Source organism: Pongo abelii, chromosome 20 (genome assembly GCF_028885655.2).
Source record: "Pongo abelii isolate AG06213 chromosome 20, NHGRI_mPonAbe1-v2.0_pri, whole genome shotgun sequence".
NCBI classification, from domain to species: Eukaryota; Metazoa; Chordata; class Mammalia; order Primates; family Hominidae; genus Pongo; species Pongo abelii.
In genome coordinates, this window is record NC_072005.2 from 4,951,673 (window position 1) to 4,970,781 (window position 19,109).

Genomic DNA, 19,109 nt, shown 5'->3' on the forward strand with positions numbered 1-19,109 from the left:
AGGCTAGAGGTCCTGGGCCATAGTCTGCCCGCTCGCCCCAGGGTGCCCTGGGCTGTGTTGTGGATCGCTGTGTGCCTCAGTTTCTTCAGCGGTCAGATGGGAGCTCTGCCATTCCTTCCACCCAGGGGATGGGTGCGCTGGGCCCCAGCATGCTCTGCACAGTGCCCAGCTCCGCACAGCTCCTGTCCTGCCCCACGGCCCCTGTCCCATGTGGTGCTGTCGCCCTCCCTGAGCCTGCGCTTCCTGTTGGCCCACTCCAGGCGGGGCGGAGGCCCATGGGGGCCGGATCTGTTTCCCAATGTTTCCTAGCTCCTAGAACTTGGGTTGTCCCATAGTGGGTCTCAGCCAAGTGGAGCCACTGGAGCGAGTGTCTGGGCTCCAACCCCTGTTCTTCAGGTGCATGTGGCCCCTGGTAGGCTCTTGGTGGCCAGTGGGTGCAGTTCTCATTTCCTGCTGCCAGAGGGCATGGTGAGCTGCAGCGCTTATGACCAAGCATGAAGATTCCCGTTTTAAAAAATGCCTTGCCAGGGCGTAGTGGCTCACGTCTATGATCCCAGCACTTTGGGAGGCTGAGACAGGAGGATCACTTGAGGCCAGGAGTTCGAGACCAGCCTGTGCAACAAAATGAGACTCCATCTCTAGAGAAAATTAAAATTTTTTTAAAAAATTAGCTGGGCATGGTGGTGCAAGTCTGTGGTCCCTGCTACTTGGGAGGCTGAGGTGGGAGGATCACTTGAGTCCAGGAGTTGGAGGCTGCAGTGAGCTATGATTGTGCCACTGCACTCCAGCCTGAGTGACAGAGCAAGACCCTGTCTCAACAACAACAACAACAACAACAAATGCCTCAAAATACGAGTCTCTGAGCCTCGAGATGCTGAAACACACACACGCCCAGTCCCACCTATGTTTGCTGAGTCTAATCCTGCACACGTGTCAGGGTCGGCCCTGGTGCTGGGGGGGGTGCTGTACCCAGCTTCCCAGGCCTGGAGGATGGCTCTGCCCTAGCAGGTGAGGCCCTCATTGGCTGCAGAGTCTCCTGGGGAGTTTGATAAGGCAAACGGGGGGTTCCTGGTGCCCCTGGGGGGTGTCCGGAGGTGCAGATCTGGGGGGCGCTGGTCTCTGGGGAGCCGGCGGCACAGTCTGCTCTCTGGCCCTGCCCTGAGGCTCCGAGGGCGCCACTGACTCCCATCTTGGTCTTGCAGATCATCCCCCCGAAGGAGTGGAAGCCGCGGCAGACGTATGACGACATCGATGACGTGGTGATCCCGGCGCCCATCCAGCAGGTGGTGACGGGCCAGTCGGGCCTCTTCACGCAGTACAACATCCAGAAGAAGGCTATGACAGTGGGCGAGTACCGCCGCCTGGCCAACAGCGAGAAGTACGCGGGGCGGGCAGGGCAGACCTGACCCCCGCCCCCGGGGGCACACCTGTTCATGGGGACCCTGGGGGCAGAGAAGGTGCGGTACACACAGCCCCTACGGCATGGCCGGTCTGCTCTGTGTGCCCCGCATGGGCTGTGGCAACCCCTAGCTCCCAGGGTGGATCTGGACCCTCTCCCGGCCTGGGCTGACCCACACCGCCCTCATCTCAGCTTCCCAGTGCATGTCGGGCGGTGCCCTGGTCTCCGGCCTGGGAGCACATCCGCCACATCCTCCTGTGACACCTGGGCCTGTGGCCCCTCCTCAGAGGGGGCTCCCTGGCTCCACACGGGCACATGCACAGGCACACAGGAGGGCACATGTAGACACACATGGGTACACAGGGCACATGCACGTCCATACACAGGCACACACGGGTACACACGGCACATGCACCTTTCTCCACAGGCACACATGGGTACACATAGGCACGTGCACTGGACACAGGCACGCACAGGCTCATACACAGGTACACAGGCACAACCATGTGGGCACACCTGTGGGCACACACCCAGGTACACGTGGCACCTGCGTGTACTGGTGGCGTTCCGAGTACAGCTCCCTGGTTCAGCAGGCACAGCCACGCAGCCTCCGTGCTGCGCAGGCCCATCCCGTCGCCGTGCCCTCCTCTCTGTGGCCTGCACCCTGTTGCTCTCTGAGGTTCACGTGCCTTGTGGCTCTGGCACCAGAGCAGAGCCTGGTCTGTCCCGCTCACCTGGCCTTCCCAGCCCCCTAGTCTGTCGTCTGAGCTCAGTCTTTGCCACACAGGGATGACAAGAGCCTCCCAGGGCCTCTGTCCCCTGCCCACTCCCCCTGGCGTGTGTTCTGATGTGGGTGCCCCGGGCCAGGATAACTGATAACTGAGGAGGGGTACGTGGGTTTGGGCCACTGCTCGCCCGTGGAAGTGCACTGTCCCACCAGGAAGCAGGTTGTGTGGTACCCTAGGCAGGGCAGCGGGCAGTCGGAGCAGAGCCCCTCCTGCCTCTTTCATGGGTGCCCTGGGTTCCAGGTGGCTGAGGGTGGGCTGCGTAGCACCCAGGCCTCACCCTGAGCTGGTTTTGGGGTGTTTGTTCACCAGGTACTGTACCCCGCGGCACCAGGACTTTGACGACCTTGAACGCAAATACTGGAAGAACCTCACCTTTGTCTCCCCGATCTACGGGGCTGACATCAGCGGCTCTTTGTATGATGACGTAAGTACGAGGCTCCGGGGAAGAACAGGGACCACCTTCCTAGTGGGTGGTGGTGGGAGGGCCCTGAACGGGACTCTGCCTTGGCAGATGAAGCTTCCAGGCAGGCAAAGTTAACCCCCTCGCCCAGGCTCTGGCTGCGGGCCTCGCCCTGTGGTGACGAAAGAGGAAGCCAGGCTTTCTCTGATTTTTGCAGGGCCCCTCCTGTCACACCCCGCAGCCCCCACCCTGAGCTCACCCTGGCCCCGCCTCTGGCCTCAGCAGCCGGCCCGCAGCGTGTTACGAACACGTGTACTTTTCCAGTCGCTGCCTCTCGTCTTCCTGGCACTGTGGGGCCTTGAGTCCTCAGCCCGCCAGGCCACCTGCTGGATTCGGCTCCAGCCCGGTCCTGACTTGGGCTCAGGGCCCAGAGACACTGGGGTGAGGGGATCCCACCTCCCATCCGGAGCCTGGTCTGCTGGAGCGTCCCCTTGTCCACACAGCCCGGGCTCTCCATGAGGGCCGCTGGCGGGCATCCCCAGAGTCCCAGCCTCAGGCATAAGGTCCCCCAGGCCCTGCTGGACGCCAGAAGTGGGCCTGCAAGTGGGCCTGTGTGGCGGGTGTGTGTGGAACAGCAGCAGGAAGCTGTGACTGCCCTGAGGCCATGGCCAGCCTTGGCTCTGCCCTGCTTAGTGGACCTTGTTTGCGCTGTGGCCCGCAGGGGACTGGGTTTGCTCTCTGAGCCGAGGGCACCGGTTTATCACATGGAGGATTCTGTTCAGGCTGGAAGTGAGCCCACCCTGGAGAACCTGAGGTGGACGCCCCTGAGATGGAGCCAGGCATAAGCCAGCTTTGCTTCCGGCCCTGCCAGAAGCAAACATGAGACCAGAGTATTTCGAATTTGGGATTTTTTTTTTTTGAATATTTGCATATACATCCTGAGATATCTTAGAGATGGGCCCTAAGTCTGCATTTGTCTGTTCTTGCACTGCTATAAAGAAATACCTGAGGCTGGGTGTGGTGGCTCACGCCTGAATCCCAGCACTTTGGGAGACTGAGGTGGGCGGATCACTTGAGGTCAGGAGTTCAAGACCAGCCTGGCCAACATGGCAAAACCTGTCTCTACTAAAAATACAAAACTTAGCCCGGCATGGTGGTGCGTGCCTGTAATCCCAGCTACTTGGGAGGCTGAGGCAGGAGAATCGCTTGAACCCGGGAGGTGGAGGTTGCGGTGAGCCGAGATCGCGCCACTGCCCCGCAGCCTGGGCAAAAATGAGACTACGTCACAAGAAAAAGGAAAAAAAAAAAAAAGGAAACAAACGCCTGAGACTGGGTAGTGAATAAAGAAAAGGTTTAATTGGTTCACGTTTTTGCAGGATCTACAAGAAACATGGCTGGGGAGGCCTCAGGAAACTTAGAGTCATGGCAAAGGTGAAGGAGGAGCTGATCCATCTGACATGGCAGGAGCAGGAGAGAGTGAGGGGGAGGTGCCATAGGCTTTTCAACAGCCAGGTTTCGCGAGAACTCACTGCCGTGAGAACAGCACCGCGGGGCTGGTGCTAAACCATTCAGGAGACATGAGCAATCCACCCACAGTGCAGCCACCTCCCACCCGGCCCCACCGCCGACACCGGGACCTGCAGTTCCACAGACTCAAGTCTAAACACAAAATTCATCTGTACTTCACGTATACTTTACACATGTAGCTTGAAGATAACTTTATACAAAGTTTTTAATAATTTTGTGCACGAAGCGAAGTTTTGACTGTGTCTTAACTGTGACTGGTCACATGAAGTCAGCTGTGAAAGTTTTCACTTGTGGCGTCGTATCGGTACTCAGAACATTTGGGACCTTGGAGCTTTTTGGGTTTTGGATTTTTGGAGTGGGGTATCCGCCTTATCCTGCGTAGTGTTTATCAGAGTGGGGGTGCCCACCTTATCCCACGTGGTGTTTATCGGAGTGGAGGTGCCCACCTTATCCCACGTGGTGTTTATCGGAGTGGGGGTGCCCACCTTATCCCACGTGGTGTTTATCGGAGTGGGGGTGCCCACCTTATCCCACGTGGTGTTTATCGGAGTGGGGGTGCCCACCTTATCCCACGCTGTGTTTATCAGAGTGGGGTGTCCACCTTATCCCACTCTGTGTTTATCCGAGTGGGGGTGCCCACCTTTCCCCACGTGGTGTTTATCAGAGTGGAGGTGCCCACCTTATCCCACTCTGTGTTTATCGGAGTGGGGGTGCCCACCTTATCCCACGTGGTGTTTATCGGAGTGGGGGTGCCCACCTTATCCCACGTGGTGTTTATCAGAGTGGGGGTGCCCACCTTATCCCACGTGGTGTTTATTGGAGTGGGGGTGCCCACCTTATCCCGCGCGGTGTTGATCGGTTCATCCGCTGACGGACATTTGGGCTGTGTTCTCTTTTTGGCTATTTTGAATAATGCTGCTGTGAACGTTTCTTGTGTGCTTGTTTCTTTGTCTTTGAGACAGAGTCTTGCTCTGTCACCCAGGCTGCAGGGCAGTGGCGCAGACTCAGCTCACTGAAACCTCTGTCTCCTGGGTTCAAGCGATTCTCCTGCCTCAGCCTCCCGAGTAGCTGGGATTACAGTGTCACATGGAGTCATCTCACCACCCTAATGATCTCCTGAGCTCCACCTTGTCATCCCTCCCTCTCCCCCATCCCTCTCTCGTGCCCCAGGCAACCTCTGATGTCTCACTGTCTCCATAGCTCAGCCTTTTCCAGAATGCCGTGAGCTGGAATCCTACAGTCGGTAGCCTTTTTCCATTGGCCTCTTTGACCAAACAGTAGGTGTTCAAGGTTGTTCCGTTTTTCATGGCTTGAGAGCTCATTTCTTTTCAGCGCTGAATAATACTCCATTGTCCGGGTGCACCACAGTGTGCCTGCTCATTCACCTATTGAAGGACCCTTCCAAGTTTGGGCAATGTGGGCAGAAGTTTTCATCTCCTTTGGGTAAATACCAAGGAGTACAGTTGCTGGACCGCGTGGTGAGAGGACGTTTAGTTTTGTAAGATGCCACCAAACTGTCCTCCCGCCCACCTGTCCCACTGTGTGCTCCCGGCAGCAGCGAATGAACGTTCCCAGGGCCCCGCTTCCCCGCCCTCATCTGGAGTTGTCGGTGTTGTGCATCAACTCCGGAGTTGTCGGTGTTGTGGCCACTCTGGGAGGCGTGTTGCGCTGTCTCATTGCCATTTCAATCTGCATTCCCCCGATGGCTGCCTTCGCGGCGGGGCCCCTTTGCATGCCTGTTTGCCATCTGTGTGTTTCCTTGGTGAGCTCTCTTCATGTCTTTTGCCCAGTTTGTTGTTGTTGTTGTTGTTGTTTTGAGATGGAGGCTTGCTCTGTCGCCCAGGCTGGAGTGCAGTGGCGTGATCTCGGCTCACTGCAACCTCCACTTCCTGGGTTCAAGCATTTCTCTGCCTCAGCTTCCCAAGTAGCTGGGATTACATTACAGGCACCCGCCACCACACCCAGCTAATTTTCTTTTTTTTTTTTTTTTTTTTGAGATGGAGTCTTGCTCTGTTGCCAGGCTGGAACTACAGTGCCCGCCACCACGCCCAGCTAAGTTTTGAATTTTTAGTAGAGATGGAGTTTCACCATGTTGGCCAGGATGGTCTCAATCTCTGACCTCGTGATCTGCCCACCTTGGCCTCCCAAAGTGCTGGGATTTACAGGCATGAGCCACCATGCCCAGCCTAATTTTTGTATTTTTAGTAGAGACGAGGTTTTGCCATGTTGGCCAGGCTGGTCTCAAGCTCCTGACCTCAGGTGATCCACCCGCCTTGGCCTCCCAAAGTGCTGGGATTACAGGCGGGAGCTACTGTGCCCGGCCATCTTTTTCTGTTTTTTAACCGCGCTGTTTGTTTTCTTCTGGTTGAATTTGAGAGTTTGCTGTGTATTTTGGTTATCAGTTGTGACTTGCAAGTATTTTCTTTCTGTCTGGGGCTTGTCTTTCTGTTACGGATCCTGCCTGATTGTTTTTAAGTGAAAGTTCAGCCTCAGAGTCCAGTGCATGAGAGCCTCTGAGTTGGCTGGCCTGCACTGCCTGCACTTGGCCTGTAGTGATGACCCTGGAGGGACTCTGCAGCCTCACACAGGCTGTGCCAGCCCAAGCCGACCTGCCACAGGCGCCAGAGGAGGCTTCAGGGCTTCCTTGCCATGTATTTGCCACGCCTATCCTATGCACTAGCCTACTTTTACAGCGGGGGAAACTGAGCCCAGAGCAGAGAAGCGACTTGCTCTGGTCCCAGGATGAATTTGCGCCCAGCTCACCCTGTCCCTGGGGCCTCCGTCCTCCCCATTCGGGTCTCATCACTGCCTCCCTCCTCACCTCTTCTGGGCTCCTGCCAGGGCTCACCTTGCAAAGGAACCTCTGGTCTTGCCAAGTCTGAGGGCCGGTCGTGCTGGCGCAGGAACAGCTGGGGGGGGCGGATTCGGGCTGTGAGAGGAGCTCAAGTTCATGAGTGTGTCTGGGCTCCTCTCGGCCTCTCAGCAGGCCATGAGCCTCTCCGGGGACTGCAGTGACTAATGTGTATTTTATGAGCTCTTGGGACAGGACGGGGTTTGTTTGCTTGTGGCATTAAGAATAGATGCGCCTGGCGGGTGGGGATTCCGTCCTTGTTTGCCTGGTTCTGAAAACTGTCTTCGTCTCCTTGGTCAGAAGCTGTGGAAGGGCTGTCACTGGGTCTTGGCTCTGGTACCATCGCTGGGTTAGCCCCACGTGGTGACTGTTTTTCTCCTTCCGTGTCATTGACTTAGAGGCGTGTTAATTATGCACTCCCAAACTGCAGGCTTCACAACAAGGCCTCCACCCAGCAGGAGGCACGCAGCTCAGTGGAATCTGGCAGGCGCTGCCTGCCCGGTGCACGCTGGCATGTGCGGTGGGGCCCTTCCCGCAAGGGCCAGGCTGGCGGTGAACCCCTCAGAAAAGGTGTCTGGGCCGGGTATGGTGGTTCATGCCTGCAGCCCCAGCACTTGGAGGGGCCGAAGTGGGAGGGACACTTGAGCCCAGGAGTTTGAGACCAGCCTGGGCAACAGAGTGAGACTTCATCTCTACAAAAAAAAAATGTAAAAATTAGCCAGGTGTGGTTTCTCACGCCTATAGTCCCAGGTACTCAGGAGACTGAGGCTGGAGGATCACCTGAGCCTGGGAGGTTGAGGCTGCAGTGAGCTATGATCCTGCCACTGCACTTCGGCCTGGGCAAGAATCTCACACAGGGTGTGACCAGCCCCTGGGGGGGCCTCAGATACTGGGGTGGGGGAGGATGGGCAGTGACCCCTGGGCTTCTGGGGAGAATTAGCCTGCACCCCGGGGCTCGCAGGTTCTGGGGGTGGCCGGGCGGTTGCCGACGCTGCGCTGCCGCCCCACAGGATGTGGCCCAGTGGAACATCGGGAGCCTCCGGACCATCCTGGACATGGTGGAGCGTGAGTGCGGCACGATCATTGAGGGCGTGAACACGCCCTACCTGTACTTTGGCATGTGGAAGACTACCTTCGCCTGGCACACCGAGGACATGGACCTGTACAGCATCAACTACCTGCACTTCGGGGAGCCCAAGTCCTGGTGAGTGTCTGTGCTGGCCCTGCCGCTGGCCGGACCGAGAGCCCCTCGGGAGGCGGTGGATCCCGGGTATGTGGCTGGGCGCCATGGCAGGGGCCCCACCAGATGAGGCCGCAAAGCTCGGGCTATGACGGCTGGAGATCTTCTGGACCGCCTGGGGTCACCCACCAGCTTTGGAGTGGGGGATGTGCACCCCCAGAGCCGAAGCTCCCAGGCCCCTAGAGCTTGCGCTTTACACCCCAGAGTGCCCCCCATTGAGCTGTGAGCGGCCCCAGGTGTCCCCATGGCCAGGAGCGTGGTCTTGAGCCTCCTGAACTGCCCAGGTCGTGCTGCCTGACAGCCAAGTGGAGACGTTCCTGGTGAAGGGACACTGTCCATGCTGCCCAGAGGGGCCTGGCCAGGATGACCCTGCAGCTGCTCCCTCGCAGTCTCCGCCCTGGCACGCCTGGGCCAGGCCCTACAGTTAGGAGGGCAGGGCGTGGTGCTGCAGCCATGTATGGAGTGCAGTGGACCTGCCCCTTCCCGGGAGGTGCCGGGTGCAGCGTGGGTGCTGCTGTGGCGGGCCGAGTTCCAGGACCTTCTCCTGGCTCCCTGTGCACGTCTGCAGCGAGGCCGTGTGGGGGTGTGTGTGAATGTGCACGTATGCGCGTGCGTGTGAGTGCACGTGAGTGTGTGAGTATGCATGTGTGTGTGCGCCCCTGTGTCACTGGGCTCTGCTTGTGACTTCGGACCGTGCTGGGTGCTTGGCAGGGCTGCCCTGCGCTGTCCTTCGAGGGCCACTAGGTGGTGCTCCCGCCCTTCCCGGGGCTGCGCTCACGCCTGGAATCTTCCCAGGCTGTCCTGGCGCTGGAGGAGAACGGAGCCGCTGCCTGGAGGGCGTGGGAGCTCCGCCTTGCCTGGCCCTTCCCTGGGTTGGAGTTGTAAGCGGGGTGCGGTGGGGGGAAGAATGTTGTACCTCGTCGTTAAAAAAAAAAAGCACAATGAGCAGGAAGGGGCGAGTTGTGTGCATCCTCACCTACGTCCCAAGCGCAGGTGGAGCCCAGGGGGAAGTCCCTGTAGAGGACCCCGTGTGACTTGGGGCAAAGCGTGGCCTCCCAGGGGTGCGTGGGCGGCGGGACGCCCACGGTGTGACCGGGTTTGTGCCTCCATAGGGACCGTCTGCCCTGCGCAGAGAGCCCCTGCGGGGCGGGAGGTGGCAAGCAGCTGGCGAGGAGGCCCAGCCAGACAGAAGCAGGGGGTCAGGGATGTGGGAGGTGGGGGACCAGCCAGCAAGTCAGACGTGAGGACTTCAGTTCCAAGGACCACATTGCCAGCAGCTCGGTCTCCTGTGAGGGGCCCCGGGAGTTGCTGGCTGTCGCGGGAGCCTGGGCTGGGGGAGGCCCTGGGGCTGGGGCTGCTGTGGGTCAGATGCCAGGGCCGGGGGTGCCTGTTGCTAGGTCAGAGGGGCCTCTGTAGGGGGAGGCGACAGTGGCTCCCTGGAGGCGGCAGTGGGGCCCGGCCACAGGCCATCGGAGGGACTGACAGGGATGCGCCAGGAGCCGAGGGCCTCTCCTGAGCTGGTTCATCCAGGACGCAGCCTCTGAGGGCATCCTGCACCTCTCCCCGACTGCCCCTCACTGCACCCCTCCTCTGCTTCGCCTGGTGCCGCAGGCGTCCAGCTGCCACCTCCACGTCTACCCTTCCCCACGACCCGTCGTGGGAGATGGCTCAGGGGAGACAGCTGGGGCGGGGCAGCGTTGAGTAGGCAACAGTTCCTCTGGGCAGAGAATTCCAGAAGCGCCCTGACCTTGGTCTTGGTTTCTGCCCAGGAAAGGGTGGGGATGGCAGGGGTGGGGCCTCATGCTGCCCGAGTGTGGCGTGGCATAAGGGGCCTGAGAGGAGCCACAGCGTAGGCTCGAGCTGCAGGGCATGCCCCCAACTCCCCAGAGCTCCCCACTCACCCCCACAGTCAGCTCAGCCTGCTTAGCACGCAGGGCCCCTTCCCTGCTCTCTCACCAGGGCTGAGGCGGGGCCCCAGATGTTCCCACGGTACCCCATGCCTGCAACAGGCATAGACCAGGTGACCCCAGCATTAGCCAAGGTCTACTACGGGCCATCAGTCCTCCCCAGCAGATGGTAGGGGCCCTGGTCACCCCGTGTCCCAGCTCCCAGCAGGGGCCTGGCACAGAGAGGCTTGGTGACTTGCTGGAGCCTCGTGGATCCTCACTGTGTGCTGTGGGAGCTGACTCCCGCTCCAGGCTGCCTTCCCAACTTGCAGGGGGATGGGGACAAGGTAACTGGAAAGAGTGCCTGGCCTCTGGTCCCTGGGCTGGGGTTCAGGAAGCTACTCAGGCCCCTGGGAGGTGCTTCCCCCTTCTCCCCTCCTGAGGCCCTTGGAGTAGGTAGGGCTCCCAGCCAAGAGATCACCAAGGCTGCGCCCCGTCTGTCTCCCTAATTACACCGCTCCGCTTGCATCTGCGGCCGCTTAATTGCAACCATTTCAGAGTATTCCGGTGGCATTTTAAAGAAAGTGTCAGTGTACTCAGGTTTACAGCATTTTATTAAAGCTTTCTGGGTCTGTTGCTACTTTGGTAGCTTGATTTGTGTGTCAAAGTGACGTGAACAGCCTGGTGTCAATAACAGACAGAAACGTGCTTCAAAAGGCCGGCTTCTGTGGTGCTCTCAGGCAGCGGGGCTAAGAATATCTGAAGAGACTGAGGCGCCTCAAAATCTCTTTGGCAATGGGGATTGAAACCAGAGCCAGCACCTGGTTTCCCCCCGCCACCCCGACTTCCTGTAGCTCCTTCTGTCACCCAGGCTGGGGGGGCTGGAGTACAGGTGGGTGTGGGGAGGGTCCGAGCTTTCCACTCGACCCTGTATTCCAGGGTCTTCCTGGGTGGAGTGGTGGCCTGGGGTCAGTGTCCTGAAGGCTGTGCCCCATAGAAGCCACTGTCCCAGGCCACACTCCTTGCCATAGATCAAGACTGTCCTGGGGCCGGGCGCGGTGGTTTGCGCCTATAATCCCAGCACTTTGGGAGGCCGAGGCAGGTGGATCATGAGGTCAGGAAATCGAGACCATCCTGGCTAACACAGTGAAACCCTGTCTCTACTAAAAATACAAAAAATTAGCCAGGTGTGGTGGCGGTTGCCTATAATCCTAGCTACTTGGGAGGCTGAGGCAGGAGAATGGCGTGAACCCAGGAGGCGGAGCTTGCAGTGAGCGGAGATCACACCACTGCACTCCAGCCTGGGCGAGAGAGTGAGATTCGGTCTCAAAATAAATAAAAAATAAATAAATAAAAAGACTCCTGGAACTGGGGTGGGGGTGGTTTAGCCGAGCTGACCCTCCATGGCCGGTCCTGCGGCTGGCTGTTCCCCTCCAGGCGTCCCCTCCCCAACCTGCACCTGTGGCAGCCCCTGCAGGGCCCACCCTTCTGAGCTGCCCGGGCCAGGCACGAAACACAGGCGTCGCCACGAGGCTGAGCACAGTGCTGCCAGCGGCATCACATGCCACGTGGCCTCTAGAAGAGAGTTCCAGGCCAGGATGGGAGGATGTTGGGGTCTCGGCCAGCCCTGGGAGAGTTGCTGGTCCCAGGGCACTTCTGGGTCATTTGGGTTGTGCTGTGCACCCCAAAGAAGAGAGTGGAGTGGCCATCCCCCCTCGAGGGCCCTGGCCCACGCTGCCCGGGAGAGTGCCCACTGTTCAGTCCTGTGCACCCATGTGCCGGGCTGGGACCTGGCCGAGGCTTTGGATGCCCTTTTGCCCCCAACCCGTCAGACACCCTGCAGGGCAGTGTTGGGGGTCTTTAGGGGACTGTGGGCCACCGCCAAGAGCAGAAGCTTTGGCTCTCACTGCAGCAGGGAAGCCAGATGGGGGATCAGCATGTTCCCGGGGCTGCAGGGACTCCCGAGGATGTCGTGAGCTGATGGGACGTGGTCAGCTGCTTGTACCGGCTCTAAGGCGGCGAGAGGAAGGCCCTCCTGAGGAGTGCTGCGGGGCCAGTGCAGGTGCATGGCAGCCACAGAGGCCTCTGCTCAGGCTTAGGGAAGGGGGTGTCCCCCAGGGTCTCTGCAGCTCCACTTGTCAGAAGGGGGGTCATCCCGCACCCAGGTGAAGCCCCCAAGAGCAGCGGGGCGAAGGAGCGCTTGTCCTGACTGCAACCTTGACCTGCCCATGACCTGCGGCAGTCTGGAAATCCTCCATTGCGCCAGGCAGGATGCGGGTCCCCCACGGTCTCATCTCTGGCTGTTTCCTCAGGGGATCTTTCTGTCCACCCTCTCCTGCCTCTGTTTACCTTGGACACACTCTTAGTCTCCGGTGCAGGTATGGGAGGTGGGGGTCTCGGAGCTTGTGCTCCCGTGAAGGGCACGGAGCCCCCAGTTGCTCTTGGCCATCCTGGGCTGCTATGAGCCAGACCCTCCTGAGCGCTGCAGAGAGGGCTGCTGGGGAGGCCGGGGGAGAGGGGATTATCAGAAAACTCCACCAGCCTCCCTTGACCTTTAAGGAGCTGCAAGCCGAGAATTTTCCCTTTTGATTCAGCTACACCTTGAGTTTTCTCTCTGCCGTTTTCTCTCATGGGAATTTCACAGCATCTTTTCTTCTCACTGCCAGGGAAACTTGAGTCCTAGCAGGCATAGCTGTCTTTTGCTTCATGGGCGTCCCTGGAGGTGTGCGTGCATGTGCGCGTGTGCACGGGCGCATGTGTGCACCGAGGAACCGTGCTCTGGATGCTGGGGGTGGGGGTGGGGAGGGTGGGTACCAGGGCTGCAGTGGACCAGCCCGGGCTTCCTGCCCTGTGGCCACAGGTGGGTGGAAGGCAGAGCCTGGGGTCGATGGATGAGTCTGTCGCCCACCCAGGCCAAGCCAGGCTGTTCTTGGGGTGGAGGCTGCGGGGCTGCTTCCTCACCCCTCTGCTGCCCACCTAACTGCCCCTGAGGACCTCCCTGGCCCACCCGTCTCCCAGCTCCATCTCCTGCTGGCAGCTCCTGCCTGGGGGCAGACACCTCCCTCCCTCCTGGGCTCCCTCAGCCTGGCTGCAGGTGGCACTGTCGGGCCCCATGATGGCCTCTGCCCTGTCCCTCGGTATGGGACCCAGGAGTCTGGTGGGTGATGGAGCCGGCGAGCCCGTCCCAGTCAGCAGCCTGAAGGCCCACGGGGTAGCACGCTGGCACCCGGGGACCCTGGTGTGGGTTTGTACTGCTGCTGCTGGCGAGCCAACCACTGGGACTTCCAGCTTCTGAGCCCGGGACCCGGGGGGGTCCCACCAGCAGTGGGGACCTAGTGTCCCAGTCTACTGACTGTAAGGCACAGCCCCCCTCAGTGACCTGGGGCATTCCTCCCAGCCGCCTTGCTCTGGCTGGGCCGCAGAGACAGCTCTGGTGGAGATTGGTGTCCCCACAGGGGTGGTGTTGCCTGAGCTGAGCACTGGGTTGAAATGGAGATTGCCTGGAGCCTGACAGCTTCACAGATTGGTTTTAATAACTCAGCTTCCCCACACTGCACCCTGTCACCAGAACAAGATGCAGAAGCGAGATAGTTGCTCCCTCCTCTCCTTGCCACCTGAGGCCCAACCCTGGCTAGGGTGCTAGGGACAGAGCTGCATTGGCAGCTTAGAACCGCTGCGGTGCCCGGGGAGGTCAGACCGAGAAGACCCACCAGGCTGATGGGGGCAGCCCCATGCGTGCCTCGCTCCCAGGCAGGGGACAGCAGCCAGGTCTCTTCCCAGCCACACCCACTGAACCAGGATGACAGAAATAGAGAAGGAAGAAGCGGTTTAGAATAGAGAGCTCCCACGGAGAGCAGAGCAGATCCAGTAGGGAGGCGGAGGGACCCTGGTCATTAGAAAATGATAAGGTGTCAGGAGCCGAGGCAGCTTGCTCAGGGCCCGGGTTCCTGCCCTCTAAGGCCTCGGCACTTCTTCCCTGGCTCACTGAGACCCACTGCAGTGGCCCCAGCCCATGGTCCCTGGGAGCCGTATCCTTGTAGAGACAGCTGTCTAGCCTGCATGAGGTTATCTGGGGCGGCTCTTGATGAGGGGGTGTCCCCTCTCTGCAGAAGGAACCTCTTTTTGAGAGAAGACAGTTGTTGTCACAAGTAAGTGAGGCCCCGAGGCCCAGTGCCTAGGCCAGCTGCTACGCCTGAGTAGTAGTTACCACCAGCCCAGACCAGCCACTACCCCCCAGCAGCGCTCAGCACCAGCCCAGGGGCCCAGCGTCCTGGCTGACTGGCCCTGGGTCCACGTGGGTTGCTGTGTGGCCAGGCACACCTGGTGCCCAGCTTCCCTGTTTGAGGAGCATGGCCGTGGGTAGGCAGGAAGCTCCTTTGTGGTCACCTGTCCCAGTCCTCTGCTTCTGATGGTGACTGTGGCCACAGCATCAGTGCAGCGGTTCTTTATTTCTGTGTGTGAGTGGGTCTGAGTGACCACCTCAGCTCTCCTAGCTTTATTTATTTTATTTTAGATGGAGTCTTGCTGTGTCATCCAGGCTGGAGTGCAGTGGTGTGATCACAGCTCACTGCAACCTTAACCTCCTGGGCTCAGGTGATCCTCCCCCCTCAGCCTCCTAAATAGCTGGGACCACAGGCACATGCCACCACAATTGGCAAATTTTTAAATTTTTTGTAGAGACGGGGTCTCCCCATGTTGCCTGGGCTGGTCTTGAACTCCTGGGATCAAATGAAGCTCCTGCCTCAGCCTCCCAAAGTATTGGGATTGCAGGTGTGAGCCCAACCCTTTCCCAGTTTTAAAACTGGAAGTCCCATATCCTGGAACCTGCTCAGATCCAGTGAACTGTGATGCTGAGTTCCCTGAGAGAGAGAGAGAGAGAGTGTTGTGTGTGTGTGTGTATGTGTGTGTGTGTGTGTGTATGTGTGTGTGTGTGTGTGTGTGCGTGCGTAGACATGTACATGTGTTTGTTAGAGAAACAAGGGTCTCCAGTCACATAGGCTGTTTGGGAGGGAGTCTGGCCCCCTGGAACTATACCCAGAAGACGAGACCTGGGATTCTGCTGGGCAACTGAGAACTGGACTTTACCCACTTAGCTGCGAGAACTCGGGCCAGGAGCTGAGCTGCCAGCAGGGCATTGCAGCTGTGCGGCCTAGAGCGTGGCGTGTGGTGCTGGTGCTGTGCTTGGATAAGTGGTCCAGGCCACGGCCAGGAGGGCCGGCACTTGGGAGCTATGTATGGCAGCTGTGTTTTCCCTGGCCTGGTCCCCTCCCCAGCCCTCATCATCGAGCCCTCTGCCTCACTCTTGTCACCACCACTCTGTCGGCCTGACGCCATCAGCCCAGGCCTGCTTATCAAGACTGGGGAGTGAACTGAGCACCAGAAGCTGCCTTTGGCATTCAAAAAATTAACTCGTGATGCTGCAAAGACCTTTGAGCCTCACACTGGGATGCCCACAGCGAGGCTGGGATTGCATCTCTGCCCCTGGCGTGTGGGGCACAGGTGCCGGAATCACAACCTCTCCCGCTGGCCTGATCAGCCTCCTGCCAACCTCACTCACGTTAAGCAATCACAGCCCGATTGTGCCCCCAGGACAGGCAGGGCTCTCAGCTGTGTCTCGTGATGGCGTCCCCAAGGACTGGGAGAACACCTCTAGGCCAGGGTGACTGGGAAACCCGGGGCACATCGGGGCACTCACCGGGGCTCCCACTGTACCTGTTGGTGGGATCTGTCCCAGCAGGCTGGCTCCTGGCTCTTGCTGGGAGCTGGCAGGGACAGATACAGACACACTTGGTGTTTGTTCGGGGACTGCAGAGTAATTTTCATATCGCCTTTTGCTGTGTGAAAATCGCACTCCAAGCTCTCCTCCAGAGCCGTGCCACTGAGTTGGGGACTTCCGGTGTTTGGATGGTCGATTGCCCTGCTGTGTGTCTGGACAGCAGGCACCGTTGCCCATGGATTTGGGAAATTGGCTTCTTGGCGAGCGGAGATGGTGGCCATGATGGGGGCCGGGAGGGCGCCCCTCAGCAGGCGAGTGTCGGGCGGTGGCTCTGTGATGGGGGCCGGGAGGGCGCCCCTCAGCAGGCGAGTGTCGGGCGGTGGCTCTGTGATGGGGGCCGGGAGGGTGCCCCGCAGCAGGCAAGTGTCGGGCGGTGGGCCTGTGATGGGGGCCGGGAGGACACCCTGCAGCAGGTGAGTGTCCGGTGGGTCCCTCTTCTCATTCTTGTCCCAGGCTTGTGCTTGTGTTTTCCATCCACTTTTTGGTGAGGTCTTCTCCCCCTTTCTCTCTCTTTAAATAGGTCTTTATTAGACCTGTTGTAGATTCACTGAACAAGTGGGAAGGTAGTAAGCACAGAGTTCCCCACCGGGTTCCCTGTAACGAACATTCTATATCAATGTTGTACACTTGTGACCATTGATGGGCTCACACTGATGCGCTATCAACTAAGATCCATTCTCCAGATTTCCTCTGTCTTCCCCCATTGTCTTTTCTGTCCCCTGAACCTGTCCGGGTCCCATGTGATGTTGTCCCATCTCCGTAGGGCCCTGGGCTATTACGGTGTGTTTGATGCCCTGGACAGTGTTGATGGGGGCTGGCCAGGGGGTTTATAGAACGTCCCCTAATCCGTATGTCCCCTAATCAGCATGTCTGATGTTTTTCTTGTGGTTAGACTGCGGTGATGGGTTTTAGGGAGGAAGACCACAGGGGTGAAGGGCCCTCCCATCACATCCTACCAAGGGTCAAAGGCGCAGCCATCAGCGTGACATCACTGCTGATGTTGGCCCTGGTCATCCGGCTTGGGTGTGGATGTCCAGTGTCTCCACTGCAGAGTGGCACTTCCCCCGCTTTCCATACTGTCATCTTTGAATGTCAGGCCCACCAGGATCATCTCACTTTCTTTTTTTTTTTTTTTTTGAGATGGAGTCTTGCTCTGTTGCCTAGGCTGGAGTGCTGTGGTGTAATCTCGGCTCACTGCAACCTCCACCTCCCAGGTTCAAGCGATTCTCCTGCCTCAGCCTCGTGAGTAGCTGAGATTACAGGTGCGCGCTGCCACGTTTGACTGATTTTTGTATTTTTAGGAGAGATGGGGTTTCACCGTGTTGGCCAGGCTGGTCTCGAATTCCTGACCTCAGGTGATCTGCCTGCCTCGGCCTCCCAAAGTGCTGGGGTTACAGACGTGTGTCACCGTGCCCGGCCACCTCCCTTTCTTAAGGTTAACTGATTTGGGACCTCTATCACATCTTCGAGGCCCTCACGGCAGCAGCGCGGGGCGTGTGTCACGTGAGGAGTGTGGGAGCCCTGGGGCGGGGAGTCCTGGGGCAGGGAGTCCTGGGGTGTCTAGAGCCCTGCCTATCCCAGGGCTTCCCTTTTGTAGGCATTTCTTGCTGTGAAACATGATTTGGTACAGAAACGGACATAAAGCGTGTAAGTACCAGATATATATGCGTGTGTGTGCGTGCATGCGTGTGTTAGCAAATGACTCTCCGGCTGTCCCCTGTGTACCCCGATGTCAGGACACGGCCCCCACCTGTGCCTCCTTTTCCCAGCCCCCTCTGCACGCTGTGGGAGCGGCTTCCTCCTGGCTCTGCTGGCGGCGCCCTTGCCTCTCCCCTGTGCCGGGCCGTGTGTGCCTGTGGCCCTGGCAGTGAGGCTGTGTGTTGGCTGCGTTGGAAGGTCTTACAAATGGGCTGATTTCCTTGCGTTTCTGCTTAATGGTGTGTGTGTAAGATTCATCCGGTTGTGTGTGGTGGCAGCGCACTCATTGTCACGGCTGTGAAATTCCCCACTGTATGGCTGGACTTTAGTCGACTTTTTCCATTCTGCCGTGGACGGACATTTGGGCTGTTTCCAGCATGAGGCTTCTGTGAAAGACCTATCATCTCTTCACCTGCTGCTCATGTAAGAAATTCATTTTGATCGTAAGCCTTGCTGTCAGTAACTGTGACTGGGGCTGCGTTTATGATGTTCCGTTCCTCATGCAGCAGCTTTGCTTGGAGTAACCCTTTGACTTGTGCCCCTGACTCCACGTCCTTGTTCACAGACGAGGCACAGATTGAGGAGACATCCGATCTGCCCTTGAAGCGCTGCCCTGTGGGATCAGGAGGGCAGTGGGTCCTGGGAGCAGGTGCCAGGACGATGTGCAGCCTTGAGGAAAGGGTGTGTCCCAGTTGGTGAGGGTGACCTGAACCCGAAGGTGTGGGTGAGGAAGGACCCGTTTCTAATGGAGTCACCATATTAAGCCCTGCTTAGCCAAACTTGAAGGTGACAGTTTGTTGTGGGAGATGGAGATGATGCAGGGATGCGGGAGCCGAGGCCAGCATGTGTGGTGTCCAAGGTCGCCCTGGGTGCTGCTGTGTAGGTGAGGGAAGAGGGACTGATGGGCTGCTTAGGGGGCCATGTCTGAGGGCAGGGCCCACCACTTCTGCCCACACCTCATTGGCCAGCACCCAGTCACATGGCCACACCTTGCATCAAGGGAGGCTGGGAAATGTAGTCTGACCACATGTCCAGCTGGGAAGGAGCAGGTGAGACTTCTCTGTCCTGCCATGTGGGTGCTGGGTGCCCTGCACGGGCTCAGCCAACAGGGTCTTGAGGTTGAAGAGACGGATCTGCTCAAGCCCTGACGGAGTGCTCATGCCTGCTCAGGGCCCAGCATGAGCTGCATCAGGAGCAGAAGCCATCGGGAAGGGCTTTTGGTGTGGCCAGGCAGCCAGACACCCCACGCCCAACCCCCAGAGCCAGGCCCGGGAGCCCTTGGGATGGAGGCAGGGAGACTGGGGGGCTCTGAGGACTGAGGGAGGAGGGGAGCCCGGTGAGGGGACGATGGGTGACCAGCTCAGGAGCAGGGGCAGGAGGGGGGCATAGAAGGTTCCTAAGCAGGGGAGCTACTACTCTTGGCCATGTTCCAGGAGGATGGAGTGGCTGTAGGAGCAGGCTCTCGGGCCAGGGCCTGGGTGTAGTGGGAGCCGGGGCTGGCTCTGGACCCTGCAGGGGGCTGCCTTAGCCTCACGCTGTCTGAC

The 19,109-nt window shown here is 59.0% G+C and overlaps 1 protein-coding gene across 11 annotated transcripts in view; it reads left to right on the top strand.

Annotated features, from left to right (window-relative positions):
• The window catches only part of KDM4B (lysine demethylase 4B), a 183,955-nt gene that overhangs the window by 69,094 nt on the left and 95,752 nt on the right, over positions 1-19,109 (top strand). For 10 of the 11 annotated variants that reach the window (XR_010138546.1, XR_010138548.1, XR_010138547.1 and 7 more), the window contains 3 exons: positions 1,203-1,378; positions 2,497-2,611; positions 7,976-8,169. Coding sequence is in view for 7 of the 11 variants with exons in the window: in XM_024237090.3 (XP_024092858.3) it covers positions 1,203-1,378; positions 2,497-2,611; positions 7,976-8,169 (485 nt within the window). In the remaining 4 variants the exon portion in view is untranslated. Of the gene's footprint in view, positions 1-1,202; positions 1,379-2,496; positions 2,612-7,975; positions 8,170-19,109 lie in introns of those variants that run through there. The other variant, XM_063719859.1, reaches the window with a different exon arrangement.